Source organism: Diadema antillarum, unplaced genomic scaffold, assembly GCF_040938485.1.
Source record: "Diadema antillarum isolate AM-2024a unplaced genomic scaffold, OU_Dant_1.0 scf00000132, whole genome shotgun sequence".
Classification (NCBI taxonomy): domain Eukaryota; kingdom Metazoa; phylum Echinodermata; class Echinoidea; order Diadematoida; family Diadematidae; genus Diadema; species Diadema antillarum.
The window spans coordinates 2011822-2030323 of record NW_027271021.1 but is presented as its reverse complement, the minus strand read 5'-3'; the positions used below and the strand labels follow the sequence as shown (position 1 = coordinate 2030323).

General features: G+C 39.9%; 1 protein-coding gene across 1 annotated transcript; it reads left to right on the top strand.

Moving 5' to 3' along the window:
* The first annotated feature begins 499 nt into the window (after positions 1 to 499).
* On the top strand, positions 500 to 18301 carry LOC139720712 (transmembrane protein 130-like). Its single transcript, XM_071632065.1, has 7 exons — positions 500 to 925; positions 3778 to 4095; positions 11728 to 11927; positions 12844 to 12964; positions 16162 to 16249; positions 17266 to 17477; positions 18014 to 18301. Exons 1-7 carry the CDS (start codon positions 748 to 750, stop codon positions 18271 to 18273), a joined length of 1377 nt encoding a protein of 458 aa, XP_071488166.1. The 5' UTR covers positions 500 to 747; the 3' UTR covers positions 18274 to 18301.
* Positions 18302 to 18502: the final 201 nt, after the last annotated feature.

The following is an 18502-nucleotide window of genomic DNA, read 5'->3' as shown; positions in this document are numbered from 1 at the left end:
TCAGTCACATGTGCGACATCGTGAGGGAGGGGAGGGAGGGGTGCTTGGATGTGTCCTTGTCCTCACTCTATTCTTTATTCACGCTGTTCATGCGTGTTGTCTTACGTTGTTTTGTGTAATGTAATGCCATGGTTAGTATAACGAGCGGCGGTCTAGCGGTCTATTACCGTTAGAATGGTGCTGGGCATAAGCCATCATTTGATAGTTGAACTTTAGTTCCAGAAGTGTAAAATGAGAGGATCGAGCTATAATACAGAGCCACTGGTTTTTTAGACCTACCGACTGATGTTCTGTTTCGGGTACTGATTATAGAAGCTCAAACTTAAAGTTTAACCGGCGATCTAGCTACGTATAAAAACTTATAAGAGTCATTAACCCCGTCGCGGGGCGCTGTAACACAGTAACCTTTACGGTACGTATTTGTCCGTATGGGGTCGCTGCTGCGGTTAAAGAGTCATTAAAATTACCACCGGACTCGAAGGATTGAATGGACTGTTGAGTGTTGTGTTAATAATGTTGACATGACATCAACCGACATCGTTACTGGACTAAACTTATCCTAGAACTTTGTTGACGGTTTCCGGTTTTCTTCACTTGACGTTGCCTCCTCCTCCTCATGCCCAGTGCCAACGTGTGCTCTTGATAAGTTCATGGTCAAATACACTCACTTGCAATCGTATTAAATCTCGAGTCTAGATCCAGACAAGACGATCGACAGTTCAAATTTCAGAACTTGCAAGCAGGGGAATGACTTTGGCAATGGATCTGTTTCCGATGACCACTCTTCTGACGACCACCTTGTTGAGCTTCTTTCTCATCGTTTCTGCAGTGCTTGATTGTTCCTCACATTTTGTACAGGCAGCAGAAGTTAAACGACCGACATTTTTGCGCCGGCTGAGTCCTGCTGTAGATCTACATGAACAAGGTTAGTAAACTAGCGTTAAAACTAATAGTGGATCGTCGAGAATGAAATGAGACTATCGGTAGATGGTCAGTAAGTAGATATATCAATTATCATGATTATAACTTTATTAGTCTAAACTCTAATTTACTGTGCAATAGAAAAGATCAAGATTCAGCTCCTATGTACTACCGCGGTACCTAACCAATTTGCTAACGTTAGTCAAACTATAAGGACGGATGACAGTCAGTTCGGGAAACCCACTCACAAGGGGGGCCCCTCCTTATAAGTAACCCGTCCCCCTTATAAGTAACCCCGTCCCCCTTATAAGTAACCCCCGGGGCACCCCTTATAAGGAGTCTCCACGCTTTTTTGCAATGCAACGCGAAAATGAAAGGACTGCGGCAATTCGCTTGATTATGTCCATAAAGCTTCACAAGTTTCCTAGTTACTCACGAAATTTGAGCAAAATCGGTTTGAGGCATCATATCTAAAATCATGGATTTAAATGCGATGTCAAACGACCCATGCGAATGCTGAAATGCGAGCGATTACTGGCGTGAGTGTCGCCAGGCGCGGCGGCGCGGCAATGCTTGAGTGCAGACGTGGCGACTGAGTACGGAGACTTTCGTACTCAGTCGCCACGTCTGCATTGCCGCGCCGCCGCCCCTGGCGACACTCACGCCAGTAATCGCTCGCATTTCAGCATTCGCATGGGTCGTTTGACATCGCATTTAAATCCATGGTTTTAGATATGATGCCTCAAACCGATTTTGCTCAAATTTCGTGAGTAACTAGGAAACTTGTGAAGCTTTATGGACATAATCAAGCGAATTGCCGCAGTCCTTTCATTTTCGCGTTGCATTGCAAAAAAGCGTGGAGACTCCTTATAAGGGGTGCCCCGGGGGTTACTTATAAGGGGGACGGGGTTACTTATAAGGGGGACGGGTTACTTATAAGGAGGGGCCCCCCTTGTGAGTGGGTTTCCCGAACTGTAGTGTAGACTTTGCTAAATAGATATTTGATTTGAGAGGAATAGGGACATTTTGTGGGCTAACCATAATCTTTTGGAGGATCTATGCACAGGAGCAAGGAGCATTGCCATTGATGCTGATGATGCAGGGTGCTAAGTTCAAAAGATTTTTATGAGTGAGATTTTCATGACTCGGCATCTCGGCGAGCGAATGTGTGCGCGAGTGAGGGTGCGGGAGGGGTTTTTCCCCCCTTTTGCCTCCCATGGTAGGGAGCTTTTTCAATTCTTAGCTCTTAATGGTGCGATCAGGTGCATACTTATGTGAATATCTTTTACTTATTTTGAAAGACAAAAGGAAAATATACCTTCAGTTGCAACTACATGTTGTATCACTCTAATCCTTTGAGCTATGCTCCTTATTATAGGCTCAAGTTGCAGACTTCGACCAATGCGTTCGAGAAAAATGGGTGCCATGCGTGAGATCGTGAGACGGCCCCAAAATGCTTGAGTCTCACGCAGAATGCGTGAGACTTGGTAACTCTGGATGATGAGTAGTGTAAAGTCTAGGTACACTGTCTACTTAGTAGCTAGGTTTTATCAATTTTAAGGGAAAAAAGTAACTATTAACAGTACTGGTCTAGCTTTCTTAATACTTTCCAGGATGAACGTGGATAACCTATAGCTTGACAAAATAATTATAAAACATTTTGTTCAAATTGTAAACACACAGTGTACATGTACTTGTAGATCTACATCCCCATAGGTATAAAAGGAAAAAAAAAAAAGCAACTCCACTGAGGTCACTGATAAAACATTTTGAGTGTCGGTCATCTGGGTCCCGTTTCATAAAACTTGTTATCAGTGACAGCTGCCACACTTCTATGACAAATTTGCTCTTAGCCAATCAGATGCAAGGATTTCAGTAGCTTATAACAACTATGACAACTTGTCACTGATGACAAGTTTTATGAAACGGGGCCCTGGAGATGGATTGAGGGCCTACCGTTTAACGTGAAAGGACATTGTTGCGCGACAGAGTGCAGTCGGGTGTACACTGTATCTACAATGTTGTATAGAGAAAGTTATTACTTTGGGGCATTGTTTGCGATGGTTGAGTTGGCCAGACCTGGGGAGAGGGATGGGTTTAGGGTGTTTTCAATGCAGCAGAACCACTTTATGGCTGATTAGTAAACCTTTGTTGTCGTGCTCCACTGAATTGTGAGTGTGAACTTGATAGACGCTTTGGTGCACCTTGTCCGTTCCAAAGTTGGCGCTCATGCCTCGTGATGAGGTAGGTGTTGTTGTAATCAATGCAAGACCTGGAAAATCTGGACTGGCACTACAGAAGAAAGTAGGATTAATTAGAAGTGCAGTGACTCCATCCCTCTAAATATGATGCAAAACCTGGAAAATCCAGATGGACACTATAGAAGAACAGATCTCTATAGGTCTGAATAGGGGATTAAAGTGCAATCATGCGTCATGTTCAAGTTCCCCGTAATCAGCCTTATTTTGTTGTTAAAATAGATATTTTACAGAGGACATTGCACACAACTGACATGCCTTTTTACAGTTTACATCTGTGCAGCAAACCATTTTTGTTGTTATTGTTGTTTATGTTGTTTTTGTTTCCATTGTTTCTCTTTTTTATCCCCTTTTCCTCTCCTCTTCTGTGCTGATGTGAATGGCAGGGTATATCAATCCAATTTAAATCTTTGTTGTGCGATCAAACCTACCTTTTTGAAAATTTGGTGACCAAACCTCAATTTTTAGTGGCCCTGGGCCACTCTACTATCAAACCCTAATGTATAATCAGTGTGATGAAAATGAGATTATGCACATATTTGTATTGTTACAAGTGGTTTGTGGATATCTCACATTGGTCATTCTCCTCCTCACACAGCCTCATCTGAACACCAATATGACTTGGATGTGACCAGTGATGGGCCTGTGGTCCGTGGTGCGACTGGTACATTCGTTGCTGTCCTCAGAGCCAGCAACCTTGGCGAGCAATCAACCGCACCTACATCATTCTGCTACACTTGGACGGGGCCCCCGAACTATTTGAATGTGAAGTGTGGGAAGAGCGATACAACCACAGTGCAGATAGAATTTGAACCTAAGGTCTATGAGGCAGGGCTGTACACATTTCATGTAAAGGTCTATCCTGAATTGCCATTGCACCTCTTGGCAGAAGGCAATGCAACGATTGCTATCACAGGTTCGTATATCATTGTTACTGTAGTGTAATACTTAAAAAATAATGAGGAAAACAATGATGGTATTGATCGCAGCTGATTGACATACATTGTATTGCCCTTAATTGACATATTACAGACCAATTATTTAGTGTTTTAGTCGTATCCATGATATAAAAAAAAAAAAAAAAGAGAGAGAGAGGTCATGGGCATGTACATACTCAGGTTGGCTTGAACCAGCTATCTCCAATGCGTCCAGATTACCAAGCTTTTGTGGATATGACACCTGTCTAGCAATCGAGATATCCCCCCTCCCCCGCCCCCCCCCCCATTTTTTCTTATATCATGGCTACTACCAAAACACAGGTTGAATGGTGCTTCTAAATATTGATGGAGAGCAATTGTCCATCAGTTGCAGTGAAAACAGCTGTACACAAGAATTCAAAGAATTTATGAATTTGGATAGTATGATTGATGATGATAATGGTAGCTTTGGTAGAACTGAAACAATGGTGGTACAGTAGCAATATAGTACTAGTAATATTATTGATTATAAAAAGGAATGATAGCAATAGTGATGACAGTTTTAACAACAGTAATAGCAATTTTAAATATCTGAGAGGTAAAAAAACCCAATTTTTTATGGTAGTTATCGAAGGATACACTTGTAATGAATGTTTGTTATCATGTGGGCTGGAAATTTACCAGGTCTTTCTGGAACCTCCAAGTAATATAGCAAAAGTTAAAACTGAAAGAATAACAAGTTAAAAGTATGTGTAACCTTTGCCTGTGTACTGGAAAGTTGCAAAAAACAAAACAAAACAAAACAAAACAAAAGGAAGTACATTCCTTGACACATAGGAAGAAGGAAACCCATGGCCGGAAGAAATTGTTGCATTGCTGTACCTGGTACTGTGCACAAGGAGGCAGTGGTTTTTCTATGACTGGTGCTGAGAATACGTGGAATCTTGTGACATATTCCAAGTGTCTTGCTCTCTCTTTCGAATGTGACATGCCAGTACACTAGTAGGCCTAATGGGGGCTGGATATGGGTTGTAATGACAAAACCAAGAATCTATGGATATGTCACAAGTATTTTGGATCTAGAGTACAGTTCATGGATGTTATATATACCAGTAGGCTAGACTTATGTATGAAGGCCTACAGGAGTCTCAGGCTGATATATTTTTCTTTCCAAATTAAGAACTGCGGCATTCACAATTTGTATAATGCACTCTGGTCAGATTATACAGCAAACAGCAAGGCTCTGGTCTTGTTCTTTTCTTTATTGATAATCCATTGAGTAGCATCTTGGGATTGGTTATGATTTGGCCTGCCCACTCTTAACCGGTTGAGGATGGGTTGATCTTGCTACAACACGCACTTCCCATAGACGCTTGCCCGAGTATACTCGGGACTCGTTCTCAACGGGTTAATCAGCACTGGCTGGAAATAACATACAAATAGCTGTGCATTGTACAGTATCTACTTGATATTGTTATCTCTGTAGACTTGGCAACACACCAGGTATACCATAATCATTTCTTCCCATCACTAACCTTTGCCATGAAGGTGATGTTTTGTTTTGTTTTTGTTTTTGTTTTTTTTGCATCAGTTTTTTTTTTTTTTTTTGCTTTTGTGTGTCTACATGGTATTAGCAGTAACATATAATGAGCATTATGTAGTACATGTACAGGGATGTGATAAGAAGTTTCAGAGAATGTTACCAAGCAAGAAACAAATTGCCAATTGTAATTGTGAGCTGAATCCAAGAATTTTGTGTATTATGAACATTCATAGATTATAAAAAGATGGAGCAGTTTTTACACATTGCTAACTGCAATGTAACTAATTACAAGTAGAGAATGCCAAGGAAAACTGGTCAGAAACCCAGTACCACAAGATTTGACACAGACCCCGGTTATGTGTTGGTTCTGTGAATCCAGACTGGTTTTCATTCATGACTTCTTCTTTTTTTTTGCATATATATATCGCATATATGCTTTTATAATATGTATAATTGCCCAACATTTAGGGTTCATGGGCTACAGTGGTAGAGATAGGTGCTCTGTCCGCACTTTCAAGTTACAATTACATTTTATGAGTAATATCTTCTGTTTTAAGAGTTAGCGTGTTGCATGGGAGGATATAAATGCTGGATTGGCAGGACCTTTTCACAGGCCCTTTAGTTTCTCATCAGCTCTTCCCTCCAGTGAGATAAGAAGAAGATATCAAATGAAATCAGTGTCTAAAAAGTATAGGCTTCATTGTATGTTGAGGTGAGAATATCAATCTCATTAAAAAGAATTAGTGATCAAAACTGTTGTATTAGTCGCTATATGGCAATTCTGCAGGAATTTTGATGTGTCTATATAACAGACATAAACCTCCCTCTCTTTGAGGTCAAATTTGAAAAGTTTCCCCATACAAAGGCCAAGGGGTGGACCAGCATGAGAATATTTACACTTGTGGACAAAGATGATCTTTGGACTACTAGACATCTGTACGCTCTGTACGTACACTGATGCGATTTCCACAAGAATTCACCCAACACTACTGCAGAGCCTGTGAAATACATACACACGCTAACATGCTGACAAAAGAGCCTGATAAAGATAAAATGGTAGATTGTATGAAAACAAACACAGTGTAATGGGAGCAAAATACAACATTCATTGAATGAGATAAAGATAGACTTGTCGAGATATCTCAGATATTGTATACTGTACAGTATGTATATAAGACATATTCTCTTTTGAAGTCTGCATAACAGTTCTGAATTGATTTGAAAAAGAGATTCCGTGTTTACATAATGGAATACAAGATTTCAAAACATGAATTATTGCAGGTTATCGATCACAGTAGATTATGGAAAAAAAAAAAAAACAACTCCCTAATGTCAATTTATACATGTATTCATTTTCTCCCTACTTGTCAATAAATATACCAGTGTATTCAGGTGGATTTCTAGTAGGCTGAAATAAGCTTGAAATTTGGGGTACCTAAAAGCAGTTTGCAATAAAGAATTCAAACGCATACAACTCTGTAGATAGAGTATCTACAATGATATTAATAGCGCTTACACTAGGTGCATATGAGGCTGCGTTTATCAACTTTCCCCTGTTAAACGGCTTTCTAAAGCCCTTTCGATAGCCCTTTCGAAAGCCCTTTCCATATCCCTTTCAAAAGCCCTTTCCAAAGCCCTGTACTATTAATGTGCCGCTTGTTTTCTAAGAAGGGACGGCGAAAAGCAATTACCATCATAAAGACATATCTTCCTTTGAGAGTGACGAGTCATGATACAGTGCCACTTGAATCAATTGTCTTCTTATCTGTGAGGCAGCTCCAGTTTAGCATGTACTTCAAATATTTCTGAGTGGCGGCATGAGCCTAAGGCTGCGTTTATCAACTTTCCCCTGTTTAAACGGCTTTCCAAAGCCCTTTAGAAACGGCTTCCAAAATAGTTGCGTTTATCAACTCTCTTCGCGAACACGATAACTGGCCTGTCACTGCACAGCTGCATTGCGCAATTCGACCCGAGGAGAAGAGGTCATATAAGGCGTGCATTGTTCGTAACTGCAGTACAATACTCCGAAGCCGTTTCAAAACAGCTTTGCGTTTATCAACTTCAAAAGGCTTTTACAAACAGGTTTCTGAAAGCCTGTTTAGGAAACATGTTTGGATAGCCACAAATTTGCGGCTTTCAAAAAGGCTTTCCGAAAGGGCTTTCAAAACAGCTTTGCATTTATCAACTCGTAAAAATTCCTTGAAAGCTGTTTGGATAACTTGTTTCTGCCGAGAAAGGAGAGTTGATAAACGTACTCTTTCGTAAAGGCTTTCCAAAAGGGCAAAACAGCTTTGCGTTTATCAACTCGTAAAAATTCCTTGAAAGCTGTTTGGATAACCTGTTTCTGCCGAGAAAAGGAGTTGATAAACGCACCCCAAGTTGACCATAAAACTCATTACAGAATGCAATGTGTCTGTATTGCAGCAGGCAGGAAATTAATATTCAAGGTACTGGTGAGAATAAAGTACAGAACCAGTCTTATGGTTCTGCGATTACGTGTACACTAATGTATATTTCTCTCCTTTGAGTATACATACTAGATACAAGATAGTATAGCTGTAGTATACAGGATTGTGCCTTTGCAGAGATTCCAACCCTAAGCACTTTCTAATCTGAGGATTCTCCCACCTGAAATCCCCAGCTAACGGGAGACTCCAACTTGATGTGCGCAAAGTTTCTTGTGACTGGGGTCCAGGGACCGCTTAAGGGCCCTGGAAGCTCTAGGGTTCTAAAAGCTCTCTCATGCTATCTACGGCTTATTTTTCAGCATACGATGAGACCAAGTAAGAAGTCATTTCAAGCAGCAGACACAGAGCCAGGGTGGGAGGTATCAAATCTCAAGCAGGAGAACGGGAGATTTTGCAAAAATGGGCTTTTGGCAGGAGCTTTCCCGTCAAAAGCGGGAGAGTTGAAGTCTCTGCCTTTTTAGATGAGTGCTGTGGTCATATAGCCGTGCATATTTTCATCTCACATTTTAGCTTTTTTCTTCTTGACACTGGTCCTTTCAATAGCTTTCAAGTCTTTTGTAATTTCTAATGAGACAAGGAAAAGTTTTGTTGCCAAGATAGCCTAATCTGAGTGATCTGCCATTAAATAGTAATCACAATAACCATTGAGTTAGCCCAGAAGGGAAATTGTTTTTATTCATCCCCCCTCCCCCACCCCCCCCCCCCCCCATCACTAAGGGTGCGTTTATAAGATTTTGCGTGCCTAGAATCACTGTTTTGAATCACTGTTTTGAAACACTGTTTCAAATCACAGTTTCGTTAGGAGAGCGTTTATAAGATTTTTTCTCCGAGCGTGTTGGGGCTCTCGCTCAGACTGTGCCATTGCGCAACTCACTCTGCGCAGTTTTTCCTCGGCAAAAGGTCAAACAGGGTGCGCGCAAGGCATTGTGACGTCACATAGACAGTGTTTACGATCACGGTTGCGTTTATAAGATTTTTGAAACACTGATTTTACAGAAACACTGTTTGTAAACGCACTATTTTGTGCGTTTACAAACAGTGTTTCAAAACACTGTTTCAAATCACGGCGAGCGTTTATAAGAATTTTTTTCGAGCTAGAATCACTGTTTGGCCATAAACAGTGTTTCAAAACACTGTTTCTGGCCAGCAGAAAAATCTTATAAACGCACCCTAAGATACACATACATGTACACTGTAGAGACAACTGAGGACCGTTTCATGAAAGTTGTCAGCGCTGACAAGTTGTCGGTCTCTGACAATCACCATGGTAACTGTCCGTGACCAGAGCATCTCAACCAATCAAAACCAAGGATTTTGCTGAAATTGTCAGTGCTGACTAAATTGATGAAACACCCCCCTAGATCAGTCAAATTTTAAGCAAAATATAATTTGAATGAACTGTATACCAGGATACAACTGATAATGTTTCAATATCTTTGAAAGCATCTCGTCTCTTGTGTAGTGGGCAAAGCACAACTGGCTCATATAGATTTGTGACTCATTTTATTGCATTACTTTGCTTGTTTTGGCAAAGTCATGTGTTATTCCTAATCCTACTGTGGTTGCCCATGGTAACATGCATAACTCTTTCTTCCGCTACATTCATACACACTGCAGGTGATAATTCACTTTGAGTGTTGATATTTGGGTTTCTGCTGCACTGGTACTGACATCCAATATGCAAGCTTTGCCACATATATGAACCCAGTCAGACTAAACGATGTATGTTTACTAATAGGTTATCGTGGCAGACATAACTTGTGGAATTGATTTTCGCTTTTTAGTCAACAAAGGAAATGAAGGGCATGTAGTAGAGAATCAACCATCTACACCAAGTTGAAGTGTACGTATGCTATATATTTTGACCAGTGTGAGATGCAAGGTGTAAAGCCAGGCAAGCTTGGCCCAATTTAAGATCAGATTATGTCATTTCTATTCCTGTGCTTTATTGGTTCATTATGAACTGCAATTAGTTATTGTATCATCAAGTTAACTGTTAACACATCCTATATACACTCAGTTTTCTGAGATCTCCGAGTCATTTGGCAATCGTTGCAGTCTACTTTAGAGTATCAAGGCATAATTGTATGCAGTGTACAATTGTATGTGAGCTTTACAGCGTATGATTCCTGGTGAGCCATTGGTCGTGATCCTAAACCACAGACCACATAAAAGATCATGACGTAAAACGGAAAGTTTCCACTCTGTGTATCCTCTGAAACACACGGCGTGCCACGAATCACCCAATTAACTGATAATGACTACACCACAGGAGTTTCAATGTTGCTTTTTTCCATGAAAACTAATTTTCAAAGCCATTAGAGGATACATAGCTCCAGATGATCATAGGGTCGCCAAGCTGTGGCTGTAATTCATTGATGAAATGACATGCTAGAGACATGACTTTAACTATTAAAATTTCAGGAAAACGTGCTGTCACATTAATTGACACTACCACATTCCCAAACTTTTCATTTGATACCTTAGAATCATGTGGAGGAATATCATTTAAAGCAAAGTTGCAGATTTTTTAAAACTAAATGTTTGCAAAATCTATCAACACAATAAAATGTCTAATGGATTTGCAGTATGTGAGCAAATCATCAAACCCGTCTGAATATTATACGTGTAGATGTATAATGGAAAGATCTAATTCAGATACTGAGTACTTACTATTATTGTGTGAGAATGATGAACTCATTTTTCTAGAAGGCATATTTATATTTTTTATCTGATACTTGTTGTGAGAACTTGGTTTTATGGATGTTCCCTTGTCTGATATTTGTACATAACACATTTTACATCTTTTGTTATTGGGTCAGGAAAGAAAAGAAAGGTTTTCCTATATTTCTTGTAAAGATTATGGTAATCTTGGCACTAGGATGCTAAACAAACAAGAGAAGGGAACACTGTCATGATAGTGAAGGTCATCAAATCAAGATGATGTACACACGCATGTGGTAAGGGACATTATGTTATCACACCACAGCAATTTTGAGGTGCGCTTTTGGTTCTTTTAAGATTTTACAATAATACTTTTTCCCCTTTTTTCACTGAACAGTTGCCTTTTGCTATATTGTGAACATTGCAAACTCTTCCATCCCAGTTTAATTGCATGTGATGTAAGAATTAACCAGTTTTGTTTTGCTTATTAATTGTTCATTTGTTTGTTTTGTTGTTGTTTGTTTGTTTGGTTGGTTTTTTGTGTGTGTGTGTGTGTGTTTGTTTCTATATCATTGAAATAAATTATATTGTATGCGCTCTCTCATGTCCAGAGACTCCAACCCCAAGCACCTTCTGATCTGGAGATTCTCCCGCCTGAAACCCCTAGCAAACGGGAGACTCCAAGTTGATGTGTGCGAAGCGCGAAGTTCCTAGGATTCTAGATGTTCTCTGGTGCTATCTAAGGCTTATTTTTTCAACATACGATAGAAATAAGTAAGAAATCCTTTCCACCGGGAGACACAAAGCCAGGGCGGGAGAAATCAAATCTCAAACGGGAGAACGGGACATTGCGCAAAAATGGGCTTTCGGCGGGAGATCTCCCGTCGAAAACGGGAGAGTTGGAGTCTCTGCATGTCTGTCTATAGATGTCATTCTCTACACTTTGCTATTTACAGATACCATGAACGGGGAGGTTCTTGCTGCCTCGAGGGCCTACCCACAATGCAACACCACGGGTGACTCCCAGTGCAACCTGCCGACTGGTGCCAATGTCTCCCTGATTGCATCCGTCTACGACCCCAGCGACTATCTGGAATCGGCAGAATTTCTGTACACATGGGACACGGGAGATGGTCAGGTGTACTTTGAAGCATCCGTAAGTAGAGTAGCTAAGGGCTGATAGCTTAAAGGTAAAACATAGTTATCTGATGGGCTCAAAATTCATCTTCTTCCTCAATCTGGAATGAGCTTGCAATATACATATTGTAGATCCAAAGGGTCTATCAAGAAGCTTGTCTGGCTGACGCGATTTGTCAGGATATTGAGTTGTTTTGGAGTGTTTTGAGATAGACACTGTATAGTAATAAAAGTCAATGTATCCGACTTATATTTCTGAAGCGCCCTCCCTGGTCAGTAATGGGTATGTAGACCGCTACCAGTATAGTTATGATAATCAAAATAGTTTTGAATCGCATGCAACTTGTTAGCTGCGTGCGATCCACTCTCGCGTGACGGATTCTGCTATGGCCCAATATGTTGTAATCAATGTATAAATATAAAACATCACATAGCAACCTAATTGGGTATACTCTGAGGCTGCATTACTTCCAGCATACCTTTTTCAGTAATATTTTACATTTTGTTGTAATCCAAGTGAAGTTGCATTACCATTCAGCATTATTTCACGCATTTCTTATAAATGCCTTTGTTTCCATTCTAGAACAGCAATTATCTGTTTTTGCAGTCATATGGAAACTATGTGTTCCCATTAAAGTGCCATTCAAAATGCTCACACAATGTATAACTCCCAAAGTTTAGTACAATGCATGTACATGAATCTCCTTTATATTGAGGTTTGACATACAAACACTGGACCGATGCCCTTAGCCCATTGAGGACGAGTCCTGATTACACATAGGCAGGTGTCTATGTGAAATGCATGTTGATGCAAAATCAGTCCGTCCTCAACGGGTTAAGATACCCAACACCCTCAAACAGAGCAATATCATGATATTCCCATATGATTTCACTTTATTTCTGTTTTATCTCCATTTCTTACAATCTCACTACAGCCTGTTCTGGAGTATAGCTATGAGAAAATGGGAGTCTACAATGTTACTTGCAATACAACAGCTGTAACACCAAGCAGCAAAATCTTTAATGGCTCCTGGACTAAGAGCATCACTGTTTTAGGTAAGGCTTGAGATCAATTCATGCTGTATCATCCGATTATTCTTATCTGCCAACGAAATATTATAATTCCTGTGCATTTTGTTTTACATCATCAACCTGAGGTGAACTGACATGATTGTTTACTACAAACTATTCCTTGTAATGCTAAAAGTGATGTAAGAGATGACAACCCGAAGTTATCATCCTGATAATTATTCTACTTCATACGGTTCTTCAACTGCTCTCACCAACTCCTTCTTCCATAGAACAGCGAAGGATTGGAATAATCTGCCTAGTAATATAAAGCAGATTCATAAATTTGACACATTCAAAGAAGTGCTCCAGCGTCACCTCCGTTGTGATTAGCTGCACATCACACCACAGTGCTGAGTGATACTCTATCCACAGTTTTTCAGCGTATTCATCCAGATCCAGATCCAGATGGTTCCAGAAAGTTCACAAAAGGTCACTTCCCCCCACACACCTCCTTTGACATCCTAAACCCACCTGTGATCCAGCAATTCATTAATTGTAATCCCCTCTTAGCCTTTCATCACAATAGCCTTTGTCCTGTTTAAAATTGATTTTTGGCCTGTGGGTATTGAGCCTGGTCAAATCCTATTTTATATCCCCCAGACGCTGGCAGACTTTAATAGGTGTGATAAAACTCAAGGAGAAAGAAAGATCTCAGTACAGGGATATAATGCCCCCTTTTTCAATGGTGTATAGAGACTGGAGACATGAAGGGACCATGTCTTTAACAGAAGGTCTTTCTGCTTAATGAGAACTTTTGTAATGCCTCAGGATGTAGGGATAATGTCCGTAATGAAGGCTAAGAATTTTACAGGGTCGACTGGTTCATGTTATCTCTCCATAAACCCACAATGTCTTTGATGTGTTGCAGATCTAGAGTACTGCTTTATCTTAAGTTCTTTGATTTACATTGTGTACATGTATCTCTTTTATTCTTCTCCTCCCTAATTTTTCTGTCTAATCCCCCCCCCCCCCCATGGCATGTTTGGACTCTGCCTATAAGTTGTTTAATAGCAGAGTAACTTAACTCATACAGTGCTAGTGATACCAAGAGTTCGTTCCAAAAAAGTTCACAAAAGGTCACTCCCCCCTCCCCCCTCTCCCCCCCCCCCCCCCCCCCCCCCCCCCCCCCTTGTGATCCAGCAATCTTAGAGTGTAGTTTATCCCATATCATGTTTTTCTGCTATGCCAAATAATAGTAAAGTTGAACTACCGGTACTTCCAAGACTATTGATATGATGTTATGTATGGTATGGCAGAATTGTGGTGTAGCCACTTTAGTAAAACAGATTGTATGTGCACATTTCATTAGTTTATGCATTGCTACAGAAGATGTATGTCTTTGTTTTAATTAACCGGGACTGTGATCTATACATGTTCATTTTGAACATGTTCGCAATTGTGTTACCCTAGAGTGTAACATAGATCTGCGACCGCTCTTGGAGTGTCAGCCTCTTATATATAGATTGACTACATTTGCATTTGTCACCAGAGACCAACAAGTTATTATCATATACGCTGGCAGTGCTTAAAGCTATATGATAATTCAAATGAGCTTGTGAATGAAATTAGAACCACAAATTAACTGCATTATCATACCAGCTTACAGGAAAATTTATGTTTTATGCAATGTTTGCTTGAAAAACATTCAATGTTTGAAGCTACATGTAGGAATTCTAGTGAGCTTGCAAAGGAAATTTAACAAGGAATCATGTGCTTTATTTTGTGGGCTAGAAGGATGAACAAGCAAACAAAGTCTTCCTGTGGATTATTGTAATCAAACAAACTTAGTCTCAGATTTGATATTCTTATGGAATTGGGATTTTGATATTCCATGATCTATATAACTGACAGAAGACAAATCTGTGTAAATGTTGAAGAGATGATAGTGTAACTATTGAACGGCTGTCCATAGAACATATAACTGTGCATCTGACATAGAAGCTGGTATACATACTCAGAGTTTTCTGTTTACAAAGTGTAGAGAAAGAGGAAATCCTTTTTGTTGCTTGTGCTAATGATGTTACATCCTTTTCCTCTCTCCTCATGTGAGTGTGTACATATTGCATAGAGGTGTGTTACTGTATACCGCTGTATGTGTGTGTTGCTGTTGTTGTCATTTCTGCGTGTGTTTGTAGGGGGGGGGGGGGGGTGGGGAGAGCATGCTTGAATACTTCTGTACTTCCTGATACATATGACATGGATGTCTGTTAATTCATACCAGCTGGAAACAAAGTCTGGCGATACCAGGATGTATCCAACCTAAAGCTGCTACCAGATTAGTCTGTAATAAGAGGGAACTCGCACTCAAGTAGGCTACTTGAAATGAAAGCAGTTTTGTTGCCAAAGGAAGAGTTCCAAAAATTGCACATTAGTAGAGGCACACCAGTTTTGAGAAAATTATGTCTAAATGAATCTCATGGAGTCATTTAATGTAAGACATCTTCATTCTAGTAGGGTTTCCAAAATACACCTACCAGTGTCAGCATTACATGACAGTAAGATTGCATGAGTAACAATCATTAATTGGTTCTGTCTTCCAACAACTTTATCAAGATACATGCATGCTACTGCAGCTTTAAAATGAAGTAATGTTTGTTTAAAGGCATAATTCACCATTTGCAGGTGAAACAAAAATCCAGCATTAGTGCTTTGAAGTAGTTCTAAAATGTGAGTTAGGGATAGGAGCAACCACTGTACAAATTTGAATCCATATAATCAATGCAAAATATTGTTAAATACACAAAATGTGAACAATAGTTTTGATAAGGATGCTTCCAGACTAAACCGTCTACAGTTGTGGTTTATTGAGAAAAATACCGATATCTCCTTATATTTTAGGCTTTATTGCCAAAAATTTTATATGGTAGGATATTTTGTGATACAACAGATCTGCACATATGCATCAAATGTGATATCTGGAACATTTTTAAAATCACTGCTCCCGAAGGTAAACTAGACCTTTAAGCAGAAAGTTTCTTGTATCAAATACTTTTAGATTTCATGAGTTCTGCCCAATTTAGCATGTGGCACAAAAAAAAAAAAATAGAAGAGTGAATCACTTTCATGAAGATAGAAGAGTGATTCCTGGATAAGGATCTTGTAAGACTGAATAGATTTTGACTAAATTTTTTTGCACATGCAGTTGACACGTTGCCTTCTTGTTTAATACTGACCCTCTACAGATGCGATAACCAATTTGACAATAAAGAGCAGCTCGCCCTCAGTGAAAGTTGGCAACAGGGAAGTCGTTAATATCACCTGCAATGGAAGGTGAGTCCTGGAAGTGAATGATGCTCAAAGACGTGCATGAGTGCCACAATTGAGTGGCCAAATTTGCCATATTATTATTAAATGGTACATTGCTATCATATTCATCTTCAGTGTGATTTGGCAATTGCACAAGTTTCATGTTGCTGTGTTAACAAGATTTTTGTCTTTTCCTCAGCACCACAAAAGCAAATCTCTCTGCACATATAAGTGGTACACTTTCATAGCCTCTTTAATGAAGATTTGATAAAAAAAAAGTATGTCAGAAACATAAATCTATTCATGTTTTATTTTTGAGAAAAGAACAAAAATTCAAATGGCAATTGTAATCTATCGTATCTTACATTTTGCAACAGAATTGTGATCACTTGCAGGTTGTATTTGATTTTTGCAATTTGATTTAATTTGCAGACAGTTGCAACTCAAACTTTTATGCAACAGGCGGCAGGACTGCTACTACTGGTGGTGTGCCACAAATATGTTAGAGCTTTATATGCACATTACAGTATATGTTGCGCTCTTGGTTTTAAAGGGATGGTATAGTTTTGGTTGAGATGGGGGATTCAGATTTTAACTTTTTGTGAGATAATTGCAAACCACTTATGAAATATTGAAGTGCATACGATTCTAAGAGGAATTCAGAGTTTATTAGATGAAAATCGGTTTTGAAATGACTGAGATATCCAAAAACAATGTAAAAGAAAGACCTCTTTGTTTTTGGATATCTCAGTCAATTCAAAACCAATTTTGACCAAATGACTTCCAAATTCCTCTCAGAATTGTTTGGTCTTTCATGTTTCAGAAGAGTTTTCTCATCATCTCAAATAAAAGTTGGAAACCTGAAGCCCCTTCTAGACCAAACTATTTAAACCATCTCTTTAAATATATCTGTGTTCATAGAATACCTGGACTGCTGGGGTGTCACATCTCTCAGCATATTGAAGGGTAACAAATATCTTTGTACATTAGATGAATTCCAGCACGTTGAAGTGTGGTAATTTTTCTTTTTTGTCTTCCAGCCCACCAATCAACCTCTGCCTCACAGTGCTGGAACCAACGGACCAACACATCAATGAGACCAACACAACGTGTGGCATTGTGGAGGGGGAGAGCTGCTACAGCAGCATTGTATACCACTTCAAGACCTCAGGCATGTACAGGTTCATTGTCGCAGCCACAAACAATGTCAGCTTTGCCGGCAATGTCTCAGCCATCCAGGCCCACACCCCATGTGAGTTTTGAGAGCCTTCAAGTTTGTATACCTTTTGCCTCCAAAGGGGGATGGAGAAATAGTGTCTGGGGTTTATTTTGTAAGTCCAGCCATTATTATGTCCTAGAACTATTTCAATATGATTGAAGAAAAGAGCTTGACCCTTCCTTGTATGTTTGCGATGATTGCAGGTATATTTTGCAAGAGTTCATTAAACCAATGTAATTTGCCAGCTAAACTTGAAAAAGACTAGTGGTAATGTGATAGGAATTACAGTGTACTGCCATTATAACGAAGTCCTCGGGACAGGCAGTTTTCTTTTGTTACAACAAACTTTCATTGTTCCTTGACAGCAGAGTGTATAAGAGATGATAATTTTGGAACCTGAATTTTTATTTCATTGAAACAAAAATTTTACTCTAACCATATTTGCTATAATGGGAGTGCACTGTAATGGACAATCAGTTGCATCAAATGATAAGGAGAAATAATGACTGAATGAGTCATTGTAAAAGACCAAATCTGTAATATCTCTGTGTATTTTTGTGATCCTCCAGCTCTTCCACCCCAGTCCATCACTGCCATCACCATCGCCGTGGTTGCCGGGCTTCTAATGACAGTCATAGGTGTGATGGCCTTCCTGCAGCAGGTGCAGCGGAACAGGCTAAAGCACATCGAGGTGGCCAACTTTGACTTCCAGATGAGCGAGAGCGACATGGAAGACGACAATCCCGTCTTGCGCTTCCTAGGCATCCGGAAGAACTCCAGGGAGAAGAAGCCAATCATGAACCGATCCTCAAAGTTTTATGGGTTATGATCGAGAGACTGCAGGTATTGTGTGCGTGCATGTGTTTAGGTGTGTGAACATCGCAATTTCCATCCATCTTCAGTGTTCTGGAGAGGACAAAGCATAGCATGACTGCCTCCACTACAGGAATGCTTCTTGGATGGATGAATGCCACCATGCATCGTTGACTTTTTCCCTGACTCTCCTGTTTGGAGTTGCACAGATGTTGCAGTGCATTGAAATCGGCCGCGCATCTTTC

What these genes read in the sequence shown, in the direction of transcription:
- LOC139720712 (XM_071632065.1), top strand. Translation starts at nt 748, where the DNA reads ATGACTTTGGCAATGGATCTGTTTCCGATGACCACTCTTCTGACGACC. An exon ending in TGCAACGATTGCTATCACAG is followed by an intron (nt 4,096 to 11,727) that starts GTTCGTATATCA and finishes TGCTATTTACAG; the next exon opens with ATACCATGAACGGGGAGGTT. An exon ending in CATCCAGGCCCACACCCCAT is followed by an intron (nt 17,478 to 18,013) that starts GTGAGTTTTGAG and finishes GTGATCCTCCAG; the next exon opens with CTCTTCCACCCCAGTCCATC.